At 36.6% G+C, this 22,846-nt stretch overlaps 3 protein-coding genes and 1 long non-coding RNA gene across 13 annotated transcripts; 3 read left to right on the top strand and 1 right to left on the bottom strand.

The window, feature by feature from the left end:
- The first annotated feature begins 37 nt into the window (after nt 1–37).
- On the top strand, nt 38–2,067 carry LOC141385532 (uncharacterized). Its single transcript, XR_012405692.1, has 2 exons — nt 38–827; nt 1,510–2,067. It is a non-coding gene; the product is annotated as an uncharacterized lncRNA (long non-coding RNA).
- A 226-nt stretch (nt 2,068–2,293) lies between these two features.
- Nucleotides 2,294–16,518, bottom strand: LOC137487303 (uncharacterized). 9 transcript variants are annotated; one of them, XM_073949621.1, is made up of 8 exons: nt 12,658–12,696; nt 12,190–12,241; nt 11,975–12,079; nt 8,072–8,170; nt 4,015–4,407; nt 3,744–3,900; nt 3,598–3,647; nt 2,294–3,410 (listed from the first exon to the last, which is right to left on the bottom strand). In XM_073949621.1, the coding sequence occupies exons 5-8, from the start codon at nt 4,084–4,086 to the stop codon at nt 3,237–3,239; spliced, it is 453 nt and encodes a 150-aa protein (XP_073805722.1). In that variant the 5' UTR covers nt 4,087–4,407; nt 8,072–8,170; nt 11,975–12,079; nt 12,190–12,241; nt 12,658–12,696; the 3' UTR covers nt 2,294–3,236. The 9 variants fall into 9 exon arrangements, 8 of the variants coding, with proteins under 8 accessions (XP_073805722.1, XP_073805721.1, XP_073805705.1 ...); XM_073949604.1 differs by having other exon boundaries at nt 2,380–3,410; nt 3,744–3,896; nt 12,658–12,688; XM_073949620.1 differs by lacking the exons at nt 12,190–12,241; nt 12,658–12,696 and having other exon boundaries at nt 11,975–12,159.
- On the top strand, nt 12,753–18,307 carry LOC141375006 (serine/threonine-protein kinase pim-3-like). 2 transcript variants are annotated; one of them, XM_073949573.1, is made up of 8 exons: nt 12,753–13,036; nt 13,276–13,533; nt 13,651–13,733; nt 13,847–13,897; nt 13,970–14,342; nt 14,467–14,646; nt 14,719–14,814; nt 14,912–15,579. In XM_073949573.1, exons 1-7 carry the CDS (start codon nt 13,021–13,023, stop codon nt 14,808–14,810), a joined length of 1,053 nt encoding a protein of 350 aa, XP_073805674.1. In that variant the 5' UTR covers nt 12,753–13,020; the 3' UTR covers nt 14,811–14,814; nt 14,912–15,579. The 2 variants fall into 2 exon arrangements, with proteins under 2 accessions (XP_073805674.1, XP_073805678.1); XM_073949577.1 differs by lacking the exons at nt 14,719–14,814; nt 14,912–15,579 and adding an exon at nt 16,465–18,307.
- An 871-nt stretch (nt 18,308–19,178) lies between these two features.
- Nucleotides 19,179–22,271, top strand: LOC141375003 (serine/threonine-protein kinase pim-3-like). Its single transcript, XM_073949591.1, has 9 exons — nt 19,179–19,201; nt 20,167–20,211; nt 20,451–20,708; nt 20,826–20,908; nt 21,022–21,072; nt 21,145–21,517; nt 21,642–21,821; nt 21,894–21,989; nt 22,087–22,271. The coding sequence occupies exons 2-8, from the start codon at nt 20,196–20,198 to the stop codon at nt 21,983–21,985; spliced, it is 1,053 nt and encodes a 350-aa protein (XP_073805692.1). The 5' UTR covers nt 19,179–19,201; nt 20,167–20,195; the 3' UTR covers nt 21,986–21,989; nt 22,087–22,271.
- The last annotated feature ends 575 nt before the right edge of the window (nt 22,272–22,846 follow it).

The raw sequence follows: 22,846 nt of genomic DNA, 5'->3' as shown, positions 1-22,846 counted from the left end.
GTAGAGTATATAACCAGCACAGGCAGAGCAAGCACGTACACTTTTTCACTTCAGAGCCTCTCATGAGACTGAACAGATAATCTGCTGAGCTGTTCCAGAGCAGTGACTCCACCAGTGCGGAAGTATTAAACTGGGTTCCTTTCCTATCCCTGGGCATTTCACTGGCAGCTAAAAGAGCATTTCATACTAAAGGAGCAGATGCACTAAGAGAGCAACACGGTCGAGCATCATGTCTTTTTAAAGATGTTGTTCCAACAATGCACTTCTGGATGTGGTGGTTAACCGCCACCCCCACCTCCCCCTCCCCCGGATGACACTGCGAGGGCATGACTGTTCCACAACCTTCAGGCCCACAGACCCATCACTCCTCCACAGTGAGCTCAATCCAAGCTTCCAGTTAGTGTGACAGTGTATGTCTTTGGATGGCAGCGCTCTCATTGGATGACACCTGAGACCAGATGTCCTTCACCGCATCTGAGGGTGGACTAACATGTTCAAATGACAATTTGGACCAGCTGCTACTATTCAGGGTTGTCAGTGAGGTCTTGGATTTGGAGTCGGACATGTTAGCTGTGATAACCCAGGCTGCTTCGGAGGGCTCTAGATGGCTTGTCCCCTAGCCCAACCTCCAGACCAATTAGATAGGTGTAACATGGGGACCAAAAAGAAGTTCAAACTTTACAAGCCCCCTGTCCCCTTCCTTCCAGCAGTGCACAGTGAGCTCAAAGAGGTTTGAAGGGAATCTTGTTCTGCCCGGTCCTCATGCACTCCCACCCTCACCACCCTTGATGATGAAGCCGACAGGGGGTACGAAGCGATTACCCCAGGTGAAGTGCGCTATCGCTGTCAATCTTTGCCTGCTTCACCCTATTTACCCACAAATAAAACTGCAATAACATTCTATTAAGTCAATAATCCACTTTGCTATGTCAGACTAGTGTTTCTGCAATATGGGAAATGGTTTTTGTTGTGGATTTTGGGGTTAAGACAATATTTTAGAAACTGCATCAGTGCCGCCTATTTATTTTATTAGACCCAAACGAACACACAAACACATACATACATACATGCATACATACATACTTAAACATTATCTACTAAATCATTTCAAAATAACAACAATAGTGAATATGTTCCTCACATAAATGTTCCTTGATCTTTAATACAACATTTATAATTTGCCAACAAACAAGTCACTCAATCAGTTCACAACATGAATTGATAAAACTCATTCACTTGCTTTACAGCAGTAAATATAAATGAAATATACAAATGTGGAGTGTTTATAATTTTTGAGAATATTCGCAGATTTTTCACATTGGCAAGCCCTTATCAGCCCCCTTTAGGCCACTAGTAAAACTAAACAAACTGATGGTACTGACCACCAAAATGAGATAAGTATATGAACAATGAGCAGTTAAAATAAACATGTTTTAGATATTGCTTTGAGATGAATATTTACAGCATCATTTGAACACCATTACAAAGTCCATGCTCTTTGTGTTTCAGATGCAGTAAATGTGTGCAGTAAATTTCTCATCTATCAGAGTCTAGAGGAGAATTTTCGCTGCACATCAAGCTTTTGCAGACACTGCATGCATACAAACCAATCTGACCACAAACTCACCACATAAGCATGCATACACACACTAACTAGCCTCTGTCCTGTCCTGTTCATGTCTCATGCACACACGCACTAGGCTGAATGGAAACATTTGTGGTTTTTGATTACAGCCTTCCTTAACAATAATAAATAATACAAATTTTACAAAATACAGACAGGACTCTTGACCAAAACAAGTTTTAAGAGAAATTTGATCATTTAAACATTTGATCAGATTTGATTCAGGCTTTTGAAGAATAATACAATTTAAATTAATTTGTCTTATACTGAGGAGCAAATAAAATGAGATTTTTTCAACTGTTGGCTAATGGTGAAACTGAGTCAGTTAAATGATATAGTTGTCCAGTTTAAGATAACTGCACACACTTTAAAACAAACATCATTTCAGACAGGAAACCCACTTCAACATCCTGTTATTCAGAACCTTACAGTGTGTGTGCAAAGACTTCACACTAAACCACGTTTAATAAAGGAGAAAAATATTATAATGTAATTTAATAGGAAACAGCGTCTTAACTTTACAGGTTAGAGTTTGTCAGCTAATTAAATAATAATAATAATAATAATAATAATAATAATAATAATAATAATAATAATAATAATAATAATAATAGTAATAATAATAATAATAATAATAATAATAATGTCATCTTGTATCATTTTATCATTGTCTATTAACAGCCTTTTATTATTGCATGTTACATGGTTAAATGATCAGACATTTTGCTTCATTTATTTATATATTTTCTTTTTTTGGAAAGTGTAAGAATGCAGTCAGGGGTGTAAAAATACTCAAATAGTAATTGTACTTGATTGTTGTTATACTGAAGTATTATTATTTTTTGTGACTATTAGTACTTTTACTTGACCACATTACAGAAAAAAAAAACTGTACTTAAAAGAAAAAAATGGGTTACATTTTATTTTTCTTCCACCTATAAAATGAAAAAGGCACAATTAATAATAAAGAGAAAATTTAATTTTAAAAATCACAGTTTTTCTATAAGATTTATAGTTATGTGTTTGAGAAAACCTGCTAAAGACATTTCTTCTTAAAAAATATGTTTTGTTTAAAATAATAAAAAAGGTACCATATGCTATCAGATGTGTTTATATTAATTTTAGAAGAGTCAAGATCTTCAGAAGAGTTGAGAAATCAGCATTTGTTGGACACACAACAAATGCTAACGTGTTATTCCGACCAATCAACATTTTCTTGTTGTCTAAAGTAAAAATATTTTTGCTCTGAAATTTAATAAGAAAAGTTATCAGATCTTATAATATATGAAACAAACAAAAACAATTCAAGTGTTCTCTTAACTTTTTCCATAGCAGTTTATTTATTAGCTGAATTAGCTTAGCGAAAGAACAAGACTAAATGCAAATGAAAAATTTTCATTAGATATATTTAACATTTTCCTCTCATGTTTTTTTTTTGTTGATGTACTTTTACAAATATTATACTACTGTAAGTACAATTTAATTTTTTTAACAGTGACACAAAAATTATAATATTGAAGCTATAATGTTTAGTCTTTTTTTCTGCCGCATTCTTCTACTTTTAAGTGAGTAAATCTTTGTACTTTTACTTGAGAATAGATTTGAGTACATTTTACATCCCTGAATGCACTTCAGTTCCTTTTTTATCTGTATTCAGTTTCTGTTCTGACCTGAGCATATGTACTGTGTCTGCATATGTCTGAACATGGCACTCGCTTTGTCTTGCGTTGTTTTTGTCCTCTGGTCTTCCATCTAAAGACGCATAGCACACCTCTTCATCTTCACCCTGGAATAAAAAGTACATGACATTATATTCAGGTCTAAACTCTCTCTAAGCTGTTTTATTCACTCTCCAATTATTATATATAACCTGTTGAACATTCTATAGCATATATCTGACAAGTATTCTTCAAAAGTAGAAAAAAAAAAGAGCGAGTGTCCATAATGAACGTGAGTGTTTGTATTGTTCATACCTCAACTGTATTTCTTCTTTGCAGTTGGACTTTTTGATCTGTTGCAGCATCTAAATATGTGTTAAATTCAAACATCACTTACACATACAGTAAATGAATCACAGTACTGTAAACTGTGTAAAAGCAAAAAGAAGAGTGTAAATTACTTGTAGTTTTCTTCTGACAGAGGCAGTAGACGCAGATGGAGAAGAGGAGAACACACAACGAACACACACTGACCAGCAGATTCCAGCAGAAAACACACTCTGAGACAGCAGGAGGACTGGAGGTGCTGTTCAAGAGCTCAGAACAGGACGTCTCTTTCTCAAGAATAAACAAGCACAAATCTCTCAATACATTTTTCACTGATAAAGTGTTTTTTTCAGAATATGCACATATAATACATTGGATAAATATGAAAAGTAGCATTTTTCACACCTGCCAGAGAGAGACGGGTTGTTCGGTTTCCATATTGGTACAACTCAGACCCAGAGATGATGCCTCTTTCATCCTTATTTACCTTATTCTCACTTTTTGCACAGTAGTACAGCCCCAGATCAGAAACACTGATGTTAGTAATACGCAGATCGTAAGTATTGTTGTAGTTATTATGTATAAAGCTAAAAGGCTGTAATAGGTCCCATTTTCCATCCATAATGTTTGCGCCTATTATGAGAGAGGGTTGATTTTCATGAGAGCAGTTTCTGATCCACACAATGAGGGAACCAGCAGATAAAGAGAGATCACAGTAGAGAGTGATGTTTTCTCCTGCTCTGACTTTCATCTCCACTTCTTCTCCAGAGACTCTTCTCAGACTGCACAACAAAACACCTGTAAAATAACAAAGTAACTTTAAACAACTCTTATCATACTTGTACTACCATACATACACACACATATAACATTCACTTATAATTAGCATTGCTATTTGATACACATTTAAATAATGATGCAAATAGATATTTTTACTCTTACACATAAGAAGTATGAGAGTAAGTCGTGGCGTCTCCATGTCAGTGAGTGATTGTGAGTAACTGACACTGGTGAGGGTCTTAATACAAACATCTCTTATCTAATTTTCTCATCTTATCTGCTTCACGTCAATGGAAAGTTTTACCTAAAAGCTCATGCCTTATGAGGGGGTGGCTTTCCGTTGGGTTATTTTCTGTTCTTAAAGAGTTACAGCATGTGATTGGTTCACAGAAAAGAACATCATCAAATCATCATCATCAAACAGGAAGTAAAACGTTATCTTTGACAGATCTGTGTAGTATCAAATAAGCTCACTTCACTCACAACATTGTGTGATTTACATTTCAATTGGGGGTCCGCTCCACAAATATTAAAATAATTACACTGAAATTATTAGCCATCCTGTCATCTAACAAATCCAATCTTACTTTAAAATGCTCATTATGCTAAAGTAATTACATATCTACATTCATATTGAACTACATAACTGATGAGTTAAGATTAAATTTATATAACTTAAAGCATAAGAATTGAGTTCACTGAATATTTTTCTTAATTTGTTGTTGTTTTGTCTGAGCAGACATGCATATTCATAACCCGGGGCAGATTTTTAAATCCTAAATCAAAGTGGGATTTATTGGCTTAATATTTATTACATTAAAGAATAGCAGTAAAGGCATAAAAAATTATTATAATAACTGATAAAAGTATTTTAAACATATTATTTGAAACTCTATGTATGTTTCAGATGATGGGCTGGATTCATAGGCAGTACTTATGTAATTGTTGGTCAGAGAACTCGAGAACCATTTTGCAGCTTTTATAATAAAACAGTGTAATAAAGTAAACAGTGGAGCACAGAACGACTGCGGGTGAATGGTGAACACAATATAATAGTCAAGATGAGTAAACACAAGTGTTACCAGCAAGACAATGGGTGATGATCTGAGCAGAGAGCAGATAATCGTAAACTATGGTACAGGCTACAGTCAAGGGCAGACAGCAAACAGGCTAGGGTCGAGAAAACAAACACTCATAATGAGGAAACAATCAAGGTCAGCAACAGAGAAACTAGGACAGATTACAGGAGAAACCGCTTAGTAGTGTTTGCTAGTGAAAACAAGACTTCAAAGTGAGTGAACAGCCTAGGGTCGAGGGCAGACACCAAACAGTCACCACAAGGAAACAATCAAGGTCAGTTACAGAGAAACTAGTGCAGATACCAGGAGAAACCGCTCAGTAGTGTTTACAGTCAAAACAAGACTTCAAAGTAAGTGAACAGGAGAGAGCAGTATAAATGGGGTGAATGAGATTGAGTTCAGCTGTGACTTAATCAGCACCATGCATAGTATATGACCTTATTCTAAAATGCGGAAGTGCGCCTGTTTTCGCGATTGTCTTACAACTTCCGATTCAGTCGCCTATGGGAGAAATGACTATGAATAATAAACGGCAGAAAATGGCCAAACTACTTGCTCAACAAACAAATGTTTGCATGACTACACAGATCAAGTAGCATAATATAATAAGAAAATATTAAATTGCAACTTCATGCAGCGTAACGAGCAGTGGTTAACGTCAAAAAATGAATGGAAGTGAATGTGACCGGAAGTCGCGAGACAAAAAGATTCTAATGGCAGCGCCCACTCGTCAGCTGAGAATAAGGTGGAGTTATGCAGTTCATGAATGGTTAGTATTCTGGTGAGGTTGACCTCTGCTGGACAGTAAAAGGATTGTCCAGGACCAAACCGGTGACAGCTTATGCTGTGTTAAACCCAGACGTGGCACGCGTGAATAAAACCGTCAACTTGTGCTGCTTAATTTGGACGAATCACGCTGCAGGATGTCTATTAACATCTTTGCATTGACTTAACATGTAAATCACTTGCGGTTGCACTTCATCTGTGTCTGGTGTGAACGCACCATTAGACTAAACCACAATAAGGCCATATAGTTCAATTGGGATAATTGGATCATTTTATATAAATTTTCCTTAAAAACTGGTGTCCATCTGATTTAACAGATAAGCGGATACTGTACTTTCAAAGTTCAAGCTTGGGGAACTCTGACAGCGAAATCGTCTCATGTGATTGAGTGAGACAAACAAAGGTCAAACGTGACCTCTCTGTGCATATAAATATGAGGCAATAGTGGGGGAAACTGAAGCACCTGCTGGAAACCCACACCGACACAGGGGAAGATGCAAACTCTACACACAAAGGCCTCCTGATCCAGCCGGTACTCAAACTTAATACCCATCCTTAATAACTTAATAACCATAATGCTGTGAGGTGACAGTGAAAACAAATGAGCCACCATGCAGCCTCTAGACTATCATCTATCACCTATACCCGAGTCAAACAGTTCTCTGACGTGTAGCTGGAGTTAAAAGTAGAAGTGTGAATATTTTATCACCTCTTGGTAGGGGGACATGTTAAGTTTATTTTAGAAAATGAACCACTAGACAACAATTGCTCTTTTTTCTATTTCCTTTTTTTTTGCAACAAGTTTCACAGACACTGCATGCATGAAAAGCAAGTTCACCACAACATAAGCATTAGCAAACAAACTAACCACTGTCCTGTTTGTGCATCATAATGTCTGCACACAAGCAAGACTGAGTGGAAACATTTGTGGTTTAGATGTAATCTTTTAACTGAGAACAAGACCCTACCTTGAGAAAAAAGGAGACGAGACACTTGAGTGAAACTTTTATAATGAGTAAAATTCTGCTTTGGATATATTTGATTAAAATTAGATTTTATTTCAATTTCACATGATAAAAACCCACTAGCCCATATATCAGGCCCAGAGAGCTTACATCTCTCATTCAGCTTAGACATTTCAGGTTTAATCTAAAATTAGATTAGACCTTTCAGCCGCTGCCCAGGACTGTACTGGGAAACACCCATAGACTGGGGTAATTTCTGGTCTGCCACTCCTAGAAGGCCACTCAGGTTCTCGACTGTCCCATTTGTAGAAATTGACTCTCACTGTGGTTTTCTTCAGTCACAAAGCTTTAGAAATATATAACCTTTTCCAGATGGGTAGATCTCAGTTCATGTCTTTCACATTCGTTTTTGAATCTTGGATCTTGGCATGATGTCCAGCTTTTGAGTATCTTTTGGTCTACCTCTCTTTGTCAGGCAGCTCCTATTAAAGTGATTTCTCGATTGTGAACCAGTGTGGCAGTAATCGGGCCTTGGTGTAGCTAGAGAAATTTAACTCAACACACTCAACATAAATCGAATGATACTTTAAAGCTTTCAAATGTTTAAATGTGTATAGTGAAAGAACATTGTTAGCTAGTATGAATGCTAATATAGCTAGTTATCTCATCAATACAGTTATCGCTATGGTTTTTTTGTGTAATAAAGACTTAATTCGGTGACAGGAAATTACAACTCAAAGAGAACACTGCTATCAATCACTGCTAAAATAAAAAAGCCCAAATGTTTCCATTAGCATTTGAAGGGTTTTATTTGTTGGTTAAAGTGCACATATTTCCATAAAGAAAACTTGCCTAAATAACTGTTGATAATGCTCCATAGAAGGGGTCCCCAAACATGGTCCTGGAGGGCCGGTGTCCTGCAGAGTTCAGCTCCAAATTGTCTCAACACACCTGTGTGGAAGTTTCAGATATTGACTTTCTTGTTCAGGTGTGTATGATTAGGGATGAAACTTTAGAATTAGAATTTTATTAATTTTTTTTTTTGTGCATATGGAGAAAAGAAGTATTGAGTGCTTTTAAAAAAGTGTCTGGTGCATATGGAGAGAAAAAGAGTGTGTCATCTACAGGTGGTTTGTCAAGCCCACTCGCCTACATGAAGCAGACTCAGAATTGCAGGATGTTTGCCAGAAACACTGAATGTTGATAATAAAAAAACAAGTGATAAAAGAGAGTAGAGAGTGTGTCCTACACAAAAAAAAGGAAAACTTTTGGTGTGGTAAAATTTAATAAATGTATTCAAGGATTAGATCAAGGATTTCCTCAGTAAAACTGTATGTGCATGTTTACTTTATGTAGTAAATGAACTGAGTGGAAAGAGTTCAATATTATTATTCATTTGCTTGTAATATTTAAATGTTTTCTAATCTTTCTAAATTGTACAGAAAAGTATTGACTTGGTTGGCATAGCCGAGAACGCCCACAAAAACGACTAAACCCTGTGCATCAACAAGCTTTGGGTGAATGCAAAACCCTGTTGCTGGTTTGTGGTTTGACCGTCGTCAGACAACTGGTAAAATTTCAACCCTCAAGCTTTGCTGCTTCACAGATACTTTGACCCAGTCACATTTCCATCAACATTTGGAACTGGAATTAAAAATCGCTCAGGGTTGCATTTCCAAAAACCATCGTTAGCCAACTAAGGTCGCAAGTTCCGTCGTTACAAGCATAGTTGGTTGATTTGCCGTTTCCCAAATCCATCGCTCCAGCGAACATTCGCAAACTGCGTCACAAACTTAAGCACTTGAAACTACACCTCTGGAGCTGTGGTTAGAAACATAGTTCCTGGCTGTGTTCTATTCCCACTTATCCGCCCTATGCCCTATTCATTTAGAACATTCTAACATTCAAAGTTGGAATTATTAAAAATAAAAATACATTAAAGTCATCACAATTAGGTGTAATTTGCTTTCTAACTATTTTTACAGTTCAGTTTTAGTGACCTTCATGCTTACAATTGTGCTCACAGCCTCAAGCGAAAGCTATAGATGACCTATTATTTAATTATTTTATTTTATAGTTGGTTATTTATTAAGTATCTGTACTGTATATGACATGGACCTGCTGGTTAGAACTTTCTGCAGTGATTTACATGTGTCAAATTGTAAAAGTAGACTTTTATAAAAAATAAATAAACAATACCCTACTTAATAATAATAATAACAATAATAATAATCATTAGTATTATTAATATTATTATTAAATTAGCATTTTTTTATTTCCTAATATATAATAAATATTAAATTTCATTTTATAATAAATCGTCTCATTATTTATTTATTCATATGATTTATATTTGATATTAGAATATGTGTTAGCTTTTGTAAGTGATTTATTTTAGAATAGGATATGTCATATTCTCAAAAATATTTGTAAAGGTAACACAGGCTCTATATGTCGCATTTGCATATATTTCAGTTAATGTGGAAAGCAAGTGCATGTTTTTACCAAACCTAATATTGTATTTTTTTAATGTATTTTTTTTTTAAATATGTGCGTGTAAAACAATATAATTTGCACAAAGAAATGATGGGTTCTTCTCTAAAGTAGTTCCTCTGCCTCTTTTAGAGCGTCATTATGTGCTTTTTACGTTATAACTAACATGGTTCAAGCGATGGATCTGCGGCAGAGAAACTATGCGTTTTGGGAAACACTCGTCACTACATTGTTCTTTTCCCAAACGATGCATCGTACAATAATAGTTCAGCCGTGAGTCGTTGTTTGGTTAACGCATGCCAGATCGATCATAACTGATTGAGTATCATCTATCCACTCTCTCTCTCTCTCTCTCTCTCTCTCTTCGTACACTAAAATAACTCAAATGAAAATAAATTACACAAAACACTATAAAGACATTTTCAAACAAAACTACTGACTAAAACATGCAAACAGAAGATTAAAAACTTTGTGTCATGGCTTAAAAAAGGTGTAAATTAATTAACATCTACATAAGGTTCTAAAGCACATGTAGATTCTCCAAACCCTTAACCAACAAACAAACACAACCACACATACTTTATCCTGCCCAAATAACATGTCTGTAGCTCAGCTGGAGCTGTCCAATGTGCTGAAGTTATATGGGTTTCCTATCAGATTTAGCATGAAGGATAAGATCTCTTAGATCATTGTCACAAAGCACAGATTTTCCATTAGGCTTTCTTTAGTCTTGTGTATTGATTAATGTGCGCGAGGGCAACTATTGGTTTAATGAGGGAGTTTTCTGAGAGATGAAGAGCTGTAAAGTGAGTGTTCAATTACAAAAAGAAATGATTATACAAACTCAGTGTTTCCTTTTATTAACATTGACAAAACCGTATTACTTTAAAATAAATATGATTATCAAAGCATGTCTTAGAGCGAATAAGCCCAACAGGATTTTTATGCAATCGCCTTTTATCTTAATTTATATATAAAATAAATGTTTAATTAGTAATCACTACTGATGGGTTAGATTTTCAATATTCAATATTGTTCAGTAATTATTCAGCAGTAATTAAACATCTCTGTAGCACTGCAGGGAGCTGTCCATTGTGCTGAATTTACTCCACACTAAACTCTCTTCTCACATTAAATTCATTATAAGTGTCTGATCAGTGAACAGGATACTGTCATTTCTCAACAACTAAAGAAGGTCTAATGTAGAAATTAAAAGATAATAGGAAATACAGCAGATGGATTTGCTTTATGAAAGGAAATTTTGTTGAATGATTATTACAATTTGGTTTAAATGTTGAATGTTGCACTCGTATATGTTGCATTGCTCTGCTCTTCTTTAAATAAATCAAACCTCAGTTGTGTGCTGTTTACACTGTCTCTGATTCATGGCACGTGTTTTAATAAATCAGACTTTTGCATCTTCAGTTTCTCATCAATTCCAAGTCATGAAAATATTAAAAGCAACATTTACAGCTGCAGCGTGCACTAAATATTTTCTTACTTTTCTTATTTCTGTTTTTGTCTAACCACAGTTTATCTCATGCATTGATGTGTGTATTGAGCATGCAAGATCACCAGCTTGACCACAAACAGTTTTAGGACATTCAGTCTGTTGCATGCCTGAATAAAAACACTTGTGGTTTGTGTTCTCGCCTAGCTTTTCACAGCAACTGCAACATCACTGCACCAGGAGCGTCAGTAAAGACCAAGAAGAAGAAGAAGAAACACAGCACTGAGCCTGAAAGCTGATGTACTGTAGGCTGCAAGCAGAATCCTTTATGACCCAGAGATAATTTAATATGAAAAATGTATATCAATATAATAAATGAATCATATTATTAATCATATTATTCATTTTATAAATAATTTTTAACTACATTCAAAAAATAGAAACCTGTTTACCTTTAATATGTTTACTTTAATTAACTTTGATATATTTTTACTACTGTAAACTGGTGTATAAAATCAGGCCGCTTCAATGCAGACTTTGCACCCTTAACAGAAGTTCAGAAGCTCAAATCACATCAAATCATCAAACGTAATGACAAACGAGAGATGTTTTTCTGAATAAAATACAATCTTTTTTTGTTTTAATATAAATGAACAAGGCTAGATAGGTTAGGAAAATTCTAGCAAACGTATAAGCTAATTGTCATTACAGACCTTGTGATAGTAATTTAGCTTATTGAAAGCTGTATATTAGTGATGAAAACAGCTATTTAGATTCATACAAACAGAAATAATGTATTTATAAACTTGCACCTTTCTGCTGTGGACGCCATCTTGTGGTCAGACGCGGGAACTCATTCGGCAGGTGAACTTTTGTGCTTTCTAGCCGTTGAGTGAACACAAAGTCCCTTAAAAAGCCTTCACATACATCCAAAAATAACGAAAACATTAATAAAACTTAATAATATTAAATCTGAAAACAAGAGCCAATGAAAAGTACATAAATATGACTGAACCATGTAGCCTACCAGATGATGATACAAACGGCCATGTGATCTGAAATCGTGCGTAGACCATAGACTGTAAAATATAGGCATAGACATAGAAATTGTGAACGATTTAATTTACTTTCTATTATTTACAATAATAAACTTTTTTTTAACTTATATTCCTAATATCTACGTGAGCAGTTAGCACTGTACGTGTAATTAAACAGCATGCACTTACATTGCTTGGGCCACTAATAGAAAATATATGAGTTAATTTTATTATTTTAATTTAATTAATTCCTAAATAGCTGTACATTTTACAAAGTCAAACCTTGTCAAACCAATCTTGCTCATTTAGCATTATTATTACAGTTTCGTGAATTATAAATTAATTGATTTAAACTTCATTATTATTATTATTATAATTATTATTATTTTAACTATGTTTATTATTATTATTAATTATTTATTATTTATATGTTGAGATGAGATGAATCGTTTACTCACGTGATTCAGATTGGCGATTCAAATTGTGGTTGCTATAGCAACGCGTGTTATGATTTGACTCCATATATAAACACCGAGACTCGCCGCTATCTGTTGATTGAGGAGAGGCGAATTTCTGAGACATTTGCTGAGGATTACTGTGCTGATACTGCGATTCTTCAAGGAGACCAGAGAATTTCTGACAGAAGACTTTTATTTTACAAGGAGATCGACGCTCAGAGCTGAAATTATTCCTTTTGACACGTTTTGTTGCTCTTTTGTTGTGTTTATTTTGATTTTGATCTTGTTTTTATTGACATTTTTATTGATATTTGATCTTTGTTCTTGTTTTCAGGTTTGCTGGAGTTTGGAGGAGTTTGTCAGATGGGTGAAAACCGCAGTGAGTGTTTTAGTTTTTATTTGTTTATGATCAATCATGATATGATGTTGTGTAATGTTTGGGGAAATGTGATGTAAATAAACTGGTACAAATGAACCCATTTCAACACAACTGTTCCCCGATATAAGTGATCAGATGTCTTTTATTCTCTGTAGATGCAGCTACTAAAGTTAATTGTTGATTAATTCTTATAATCTTATGATAAACGTGATATGTTGTTGTTGTTGTCGTTGTCTCAGGCCGCTCCAGATCCAGGAGTTCTGCTTTCATCCAGGCAGCTGTTCAGGACGTCAGGACACATGATGGTGATGGTGAAACCCAGACCGTGAGCCAAGAGCTTGATGGATTTCTCGCACCTCTGCCTTCCCTGTTGGCCAAATCTGTGTCCACAGATCAGGGTAACAGGAAGAGGAAGCGGCAGAGCGGCAGCCAGCAAACACCAGAAGATGAACGTCCGTCCACCTCATCTAGAAGAGCTCTCAAACGCTCTCGCAGAGGTCAGAATGGCTTATTGAAGAAGTGATGATGATGTTTCAGTAATGCTCTTTTACAGTTTTCTCTACTGCTGCATGTTTTCTTTGAACACACATTTCTACTGCTCCTCTGTGTTGCAGACGCGTATGCAAAGGGCCCACTGCTGGGAGACGGTGGATTTGGCTCTGTGTTTGCTGGGATGCGCAGGTCTGATGGACTGCCAGTAAGTCGTTTTCTCCGCTCTTCATTCAATCAGCCTTTAGAAATCCTGATCTCAGTAAATGTGATGTGTGAGGATCAGGCAGGTGTGATTTATTATGCTTTATCTGTCTACAGGTCGCCATCAAGTATGTGTCTAAAGAGCGGACACAGAGGAGACTGAGAGTTGTGAGTTCAGTGTGAACCTGTTGTTGTGTTTGATGTTTCATTGGGTTCTGAATCCAATCGTTTGTCCTGCAGGAAGGTCAGGGTCGGCTGCCGCTGGAGGTGGCACTGATGACCCGCGTCAATTCAGCTCCTGCCTGCCCCAACGTCCTGCAGCTGCTAGACTGGTTTGACCGTCCCAGACGCTACATCCTGATCCTGGAGCGTCCGGATCCCTGCCAAGACCTCCAGAGCTACTGTGAGGAGAACGACTGTCTGGATGAGGGTCTGGCCAAGAAAGTGCTGGTGCAGCTGATCGCGGCTCTGAAACACTGCGAGAGCCGCGGAGTCCTGCACCGGGACGTCAAGCCAGAGAACCTGCTGATCTCCACAGAGTCCCAGGACATCAAGCTGCTGGACTTCGGCTGTGGAGATCTGCTCAAGCGCTCGGCCTACAAATACTTCGCAGGTGGGTTTGTGTTGCAGAAGGAAACACTCTGTGGATGTTTGTGAGCTTTTGATGATCCACCAAAGGGAATTTGTGTGTGCTGGAGTGTTTTGAACGGGTGTTTGTGTCTCCTTGTGTCTCTCAGGAACTATTCAATACGCTCCACCTGAGTGGTTCTGCAGACAGCGCTACCATGCGGGTCCAGCTACGGTGTGGTCAGTAGGAGTGACCCTCTTCAACATCCTGTGCAACCGTTTCCCCTTCGGAGGCTCACTGAGGGTCACGTCCAGGAGCAAACTGACCTTCCCCATAACTCTGTCAACAGGTAAGAGACTCACTGAGAGATCAGCAGAAGTGTGTTGCTCTGTGTTTCTGAACACGGTGTTGTGTGTATCAGAGTGCCGTCAGCTGATTGGCTGGTGTCTCAGTCCAGCGGCGGCTGATCGGCCCAGTTTGGACGATATTGAGCGCCATCCCTGGTTACAGTGAACAGGTGGCCAGTGACTTGACACTTATCTGAGTGACGCACTCATGGCTTTGATTGTGTTGTTAGGGTCAGTCTGGATTAATGATCTTAATGATTTGTGTAGGGTGAGCAGGAGTCACACAGGAAGTGCAGAGAACTGCTTCCTGATCACCTGCAGAATGAGGAGTGGGCATTAACTAATGGCCGACTCACCCAGGGCCGGGGCCCCTTTACCTGCACTAAGCCACCGCTTCAGATGAATTTAATGTTAATAGGGATTTTAATAATAAACGTATTATTTAGACAAATAATCCAGGTGTAGTGTCTTCCTAGAGTGACTGGAGAGAGCTCAAATAAAGGGAGAGTTCACACAGAAATCCAGATTTACTCACTGTTTACTCAAACTCAAGCGGTTTCAAATCTTTAAGAGTTTCTTGTTTTCTGTTTTGCACAAAATAAAATGTTTTGAAGAAGCTGAAAACCTGTAACCGTTGACTTTCATAGTAGCAAAAACAAACAAGTCAATGGGTACAGCTTTTCAGCTTTCTTCAAAATACCTTCTTTTGTATTGAACAGAATAAAGAAACTCAAACAGGTTTGGAGCAAGTGAAAGGGAGTTAATGATACAGAATTGTTATTTTGGGGTGAACTATCCATTTAAGTCCTCTTAATGGAGGTTTTCATAATGGTTTTAAAATGAAGATTGCAGCTCTACTGACTGAGGCTAAAGGTGTGATGAAATATTGTTTTGGTTGTTATTCCATTAAATGATCTTATAGATCTATGATATATAAGTTTTGGTGGAGTTGTTGTGGTAATTTGCCCACAGTAGCAGTAAAACCTCTGAAATGGTGTACACATCTGATGATCTAAGACCTAGTTTTTTGTTTTTTTAGTATTAGGAATGTTCAGAGCTCTGTTAGATGTACATTTGCATTCTACATTTCTGTTGTTGTAGCAGGGAGATGTTTGTTTTGTGGCATGAAAAGAGTTTAAGAACTTCAGTTTTAGCTGGGAGTACTACTGCATATGCACTCATGTGATTGGCTTAAATTATATTAAACTGAGAGACCCAGAAACAACACTGAGTCCTTTCTGAGACTGCAAGTCAAATATTCTGAAAAAACATTTAACCTTTCTTAAATGTATTTACATTTTTAATCATTAAAAACTTACAATATTAGAATCAATGAAAATAGGATGCAGATGCCAGAACATTGTCATTAACACTCTTTTGAATCATATTTCTACTAAAGAACAATGACTTTAGTTTACTCTACTTTACATTCTGCTGGTTCTGACATCAGAATAAATACTGAAGTCTGAACTCTGAGCCTTTTTCATTCCTCTGCCTTTGTTGCTGTGTGGAAGGCATGTCTAATGAAGCATAACACACTTCTTCACCAGCCTGAAACAGAATATATTTAATTAAAATAATAAACAAATAAATAAACAAATAAATATATTACATTATATTGATGTAATTTATGTTGCTGCTAAACTATTGCGAATAATATATATTAAAATTATTCTCAAAATGTGCTCATACCTCAACATGTCTGTTCTCAGCCCCATAACCTACAGAAACTTAACAAAAGATAAGAATAATTTACATTTTATAATTTGAGATATACATTTTTTACGAATAGCTGATGACCTGTAGTTTTCTTCTGACAGAGGCAGTAGACGCAGATGGAGAAGAGGAGAACACACACCGAACACACACTGAACAGCAGATTCCAGCAGAAAACACACTCTGATGCAGGTGATGTGGAGGTGCTGTTAAACCGTTCAGCACAAGGAGACTCTTGCTCTAAAATGAACAACAGGCCATTATTAAAGTGAATATATATTTAGTTATTATATTCATTTTATTTTATCTTAACTGATTACACACAATAATGAAAAATATGAGTTTAACACGGATGAATTTGCTAAAAGTGGTTGGAAAATCAGAAGTTAAAGATTCTAATATTAAATACACTATAAATCATCGTTTTACAAAATATAATGAATTTGCTGTTAATTTAATTTAAAGTATTATTAGAAACTAAGATACACTTTAAAAACTAATTATAAACACTTATTTTACTAATATACTTTATTAAATATACATTATTTCGGTATTTGAAGTCGGACTATGGCTGCAGGATTGTGTTGCTTAATTATTTGCAGGACTTTGCATTAATTATCGATAAAATTCATTCAAATAATATTAAAATAATAAAACTTTAGGTAAACATGTAAACTTATCATTAAAGCACAGCTATATTATGAAGAGATAAACTATAATTGACACTAATATTCGCTGTAAACCATAATCATCAAAATGAACTGAAATAAACACTTGAAATAAATTATTCTGAGTGTAATGAATGATTAAATAATTCCCCAGCACGGTTTAATTGAGAAAATATCTTTTGCAACACATTTTTAAACATAATATGTTAAATAAATAATCTCTAATAACTCATGACACAATATTTTAATAGTTATTTTACAAGACACTAGTATTCAGCTTAAAGTGCAGTTTAAAGGCTCACTGGGTTAATTAGGTTAACTAAAGTTAGTTTAATTTAGGCAAATCATAGGACAACAGTGTTTGGTTCTGTAGCCAAAAAAAAAAAAAAAAAAAAATCTTACAGGGCTAATAATAATGTGCTTAATTTTTTGTTTGTTTTTATCAAAAACTGTTTTCACTTCAGCCAAACTGAAAAATAAACTTCACTGATCTGATAAGATCTCTTAGATCATTGTCACAAAGCACAGATTTTCCATTAGGCTTTCTTTAGTCTTGTGTATTGATTAATGTGCGCGAGGGCAACTATTGGTTTAATGAGGGAGTTTTCTGAGAGATGAAGAGCTGTAAAGTGAGTGTTCAATTACAAAAAGAAATGATTATACAAACTCAGTGTTTCCTTTTATTAACATTGACAAAACCGTATTACTTTAAAAGAAATATGATTATCAAAGCATGTCTTAGAGCGAATAAGCCCAACAGGATTTTTATATAATCGCCTTTTACCTTAATTTATATATAAAATAAATGTTTAATTAGTAATCACTACTGATGGGTTAGATTTTCAATATTCAATATTGTTCAGTAATTATTCAGCAGTAATTAAACATCTCTGTAGCATTTCCTCCTGCAGATGTGGTTCAGTCAGTTCAGCACTGCAGGGAGCTGTCCATTGTGCTGAATTTACTCCACACTAAACTCTCTTCTCACATTAAATTCATTATAAGTGTCTGATCAGTGAACAGGATACTGTCATTTCTCAACAACTAAAGAAGGTCTAATGTAGAAATTAAAAGATAATAGGAAATACAAACAGATGGATTTGCTTTATGAAAGGAAATTTTGTTGAATGATTATTACAATTTGGTTTAAATGTTGAATGTTGCACTCGTATATGTTGCATTGCTCTGCTCTTCTTTAAATAAATCAAACCTCAGTTGTGTGCTGTTTACACTGTCTCTGATTCATGGCACGTGTTTTAATAAATCAGACTTTTGCATCTTCAGTTTCTCATCAATTCCAAGTCATGAAAATAATAAAAGCAACATTTACAGCTGCAGCGTGCACTAAATATTTTCTTACTTTTCTTATTTCTGTTTTTGTCTAACCACAGTTTATCTCATGCATTGATGTGTGTATTGAGCATGCAAGATCACCAGCTTGACCACAAACAGTTTTAGGACATTCAGTCTGTTGCATGCCTGAATAAAAACACTTGTGGTTTGTGTTCTCGCCTAGCTTTTCACAGCAACTGCAACATCACTGCACCAGGAGCGTCAGTAAAGACCAAGAAGAAGAAGAAGAAACACAGCACCGAGCCTGAAAGCTGATGTACTGTAGGCTGCAAGCAGAATCCTTTATGACCCAGAGATAATTTAATATGAAAAATGTATATCAATATAATAAATGAATCATATTATTAATCATATTATTCATTTTATAAATAATTTTTAACTACATTCAAAAAATAGAAACCTGTTTACCTTTAATATGTTTACTTTAATTAACTTTGATATATTTTTACTACTGTAAACTGGTGTATAAAATCAGGCCGCTTCAATGCAGACTTTGCACCCTTAACAGAAGTTCAGAAGCTCAAATCACATCAAATCATCAAACGTAATGACAAACGAGAGATGTTTTTCTGAATAAAATACAATCTTTTTTTGTTTTAATATAAATGAACAAGGCTAGATAGGTTAGGAAAATTCTAGCAAACGTATAAGCTAATTGTCATTACAGACCTTGTGATAGTAATTTAGCTTATTGAAAGCTGTATATTAGTGATGAAAACAGCTATTTAGATTCATACAAACAGAAATAATGTATTTATAAACTTGCACCTTTCTGCTGTGGACGCCATCTTGTGGTCAGACGCGGGAACTCATTCGGCAGGTGAACTTTTGTGCTTTCTAGCCGTTGAGTGAACACAAAGTCCCTTAAAAAGCCTTCACATACATCCAAAAATAACGAAAACATTAATAAAACTTAATAATATTAAATCTAAAAACAAGAGCCAATGAAAAGTACATAAATATGACTGAACCATGTAGCCTACCAGATGATGATACAAACGGCCATGTGATCTGAAATCGTGCGTAGACCATAGACTGTAAAATATAGGCATAGACATAGAAATTGTGAACGATTTAATTTACTTTCTATTATTTACAATAATAAACTTTTTTTTAACTTATATTCCTAATATCTACGTGAGCAGTTAGCACTGTACGTGTAATTAAACAGCATGCACTTACATTGCTTGGGCCACTAATAGAAAATATATGAGTTAATTTTATTATTTTAATTTAATTAATTCCTAAATAGCTGTACATTTTACAAAGTCAAACCTTGTCAAACCAATCTTGCTCATTTAGCATTATTATTACAGTTTCGTGAATTATAAATTAATTGATTTAAACTTCATTATTATTATTATTATAATTATTATTATTTTAACTATGTTTATTATTATTATTAATTATTTATTATTTATATGTTGAGATGAGATGAATCGTTTACTCACGTGATTCAGATTGGCGATTCAAATTGTGGTTGCTATAGCAACGCGTGTTATGATTTGACTCCATATATAAACACCGAGACTCGCCGCTATCTGTTGATTGAGGAGAGGCGAATTTCTGAGACATTTGCTGAGGATTACTGTGCTGATACTGCGATTCTTCAAGGAGACCAGAGAATTTCTGACAGAAGACTTTTATTTTACAAGGAGATCGACGCTCAGAGCTGAAATTATTCCTTTTGACACGTTTTGTTGCTCTTTTGTTGTGTTTATTTTGATTTTGATCTTGTTTTTATTGACATTTTTATTGATATTTGATCTTTGTTCTTGTTTTCAGGTTTGCTGGAGTTTGGAGGAGTTTGTCAGATGGGTGAAAACCGCAGTGAGTGTTTTAGTTTTTATTTGTTTATGATCAATCATGATATGATGTTGTGTAATGTTTGGGGAAATGTGATGTAAATAAACTGGTACAAATGAACCCATTTCAACACAACTGTTCCCCGATATAAGTGATCAGATGTCTTTTATTCTCTGTAGATGCAGCTACTAAAGTTAATTGTTGATTAATTCTTATAATCTTATGATAAACGTGATATGTTGTTGTTGTTGTCGTTGTCTCAGGCCGCTCCAGATCCAGGAGTTCTGCTTTCATCCAGGCAGCTGTTCAGGACGTCAGGACACATGATGGTGATGGTGAAACCCAGACCGTGAGCCAAGAGCTTGATGGATTTCTCGCACCTCTGCCTTCCCTGTTGGCCAAATCTGTGTCCACAGATCAGGGTAACAGGAAGAGGAAGCGGCAGAGCGGCAGCCAGCAAACACCAGAAGATGAACGTCCGTCCACCTCATCTAGAAGAGCTCTCAAACGCTCTCGCAGAGGTCAGAATGGCTTATTGAAGAAGTGATGATGATGTTTCAGTAATGCTCTTTTACAGTTTTCTCTACTGCTGCATGTTTTCTTTGAACACACATTTCTACTGCTCCTCTGTGTTGCAGACGCGTATGCAAAGGGCCCACTGCTGGGAGACGGTGGATTTGGCTCTGTGTTTGCTGGGATGCGCAGGTCTGATGGACTGCCAGTAAGTCGTTTTCTCCGCTCTTCATTCAAACAGCCTTTAAAAATCCTGATCTCAGTAAATGTGATGTGTGAGGATCAGGCAGGTGTGATTTATTATGCTTTATCTGTCTACAGGTCGCCATCAAGTATGTGTCTAAAGAGCGGACACAGAGGAGACTGAGAGTTGTGAGTTCAGTGTGAACCTGTTGTTGTGTTTGATGTTTCATTGGGTTCTGAATCCAATCGTTTGTCCTGCAGGAAGGTCAGGGTCGGCTGCCGCTGGAGGTGGCACTGATGACCCGCGTCAATTCAGCTCCTGCCTGCCCCAACGTCCTGCAGCTGCTAGACTGGTTTGACCGTCCCAGACGCTACATCCTGATCCTGGAGCGTCCGGATCCCTGCCAAGACCTCCAGAGCTACTGTGAGGAGAACGACTGTCTGGATGAGGGTCTGGCCAAGAAAGTGCTGGTGCAGCTGATCGCGGCTCTGAAACACTGCGAGAGCCGCGGAGTCCTGCACCGGGACGTCAAGCCAGAGAACCTGCTGATCTCCACAGAGTCCCAGGACATCAAGCTGCTGGACTTCGGCTGTGGAGATCTGCTCAAGCGCTCGGCCTACAAATACTTCGCAGGTGGGTTTGTGTTGCAGAAGGAAACACTCTGTGGATGTTTGTGAGCTTTTGATGATCCACCAAAGGGAATTTGTGTGTGCTGGAGTGTTTTGAACGGGTGTTTGTGTCTCCTTGTGTCTCTCAGGAACTATTCAATACGCTCCACCTGAGTGGTTCTGCAGACAGCGCTACCATGCGGGTCCAGCTACGGTGTGGTCAGTAGGAGTGACCCTCTTCAACATCCTGTGCAACCGTTTCCCCTTCGGAGGCTCACTGAGGGTCACGTCCAGGAGCAAACTGACCTTCCCCATAACTCTGTCAACAGGTAAGAGACTCACTGAGAGATCAGCAGAAGTGTGTTGCTCTGTGTTTCTGAACACGGTGTTGTGTGTATCAGAGTGCCGTCAGCTGATTGGCTGGTGTCTCAGTCCAGCGGCGGCTGATCGGCCCAGTTTGGACGATATTGAGCGCCATCCCTGGTTACAGTGAACAGGTGGCCAGTGACTTGACACTTATCTGAGTGACGCACTCATGGCTTTGATTGTGTTGTTAGGGTCAGTCTGGATTAATGATCTTAATGATTTGTGTAGGGTGAGCAGGAGTCACACAGGAAGTGCAGAGAACTGCTTCCTGATCACCTGCAGAATGAGGAGTGGGCATTAACTAATGGCCGACTCACCCAGGGCCGGGGCCCCTTTACCTGCACTAAGCCACCGCTTCAGATGAATTTAATGTTAATAGGGATTTTAATAATAAACGTATTATTTAGACAAATAATCCAGGTGTAGTGTCTTCCTAGAGTGACTGGAGAGAGCTCAAATAAAGGGAGAGTTCACACAGAAATCCAGATTTACTCACTGTTTACTCAAACTCAAGCGGTTTCAAATCTTTAAGAGTTTCTTGTTTTCTGTTTTGCACAAAATAAAATGTTTTGAAGAAGCTGAAAACCTGTAACCGTTGACTTTCATAGTAGCAAAAACAAACAAGTCAATGGGTACAGCTTTTCAGCTTTCTTCAAAATACCTTCTTTTGTATTGAACAGAATAAAGAAACTCAAACAGGTTTGGAGCAAGTGAAAGGGAGTTAATGATACAGAATTGTTATTTTGGGGTGAACTATCCATTTAAGTCCTCTTAATGGAGGTTTTCATAATGGTTTTAAAATGAAGATTGCAGCTCTACTGACTGAGGCTAAAGGTGTGATGAAATATTGTTTTGGTTGTTATTCCATTAAATGATCTTATAGATCTATGATATATAAGTTTTGGTGGAGTTGTTGTGGTAATTTGCCCACAGTAGCAGTAAAACCTCTGAAATGGTGTACACATCTGATGATCTAAGACCTAGTTTT

This window comes from Danio rerio, chromosome 1, assembly GCF_049306965.1.
Source record: "Danio rerio strain Tuebingen ecotype United States chromosome 1, GRCz12tu, whole genome shotgun sequence".
NCBI classification, from domain to species: domain Eukaryota; kingdom Metazoa; phylum Chordata; class Actinopteri; order Cypriniformes; family Danionidae; genus Danio; species Danio rerio.
The sequence above is the reverse complement of the archived record's forward strand: the minus strand, read 5'-3'. Positions and strand labels throughout refer to the sequence as shown.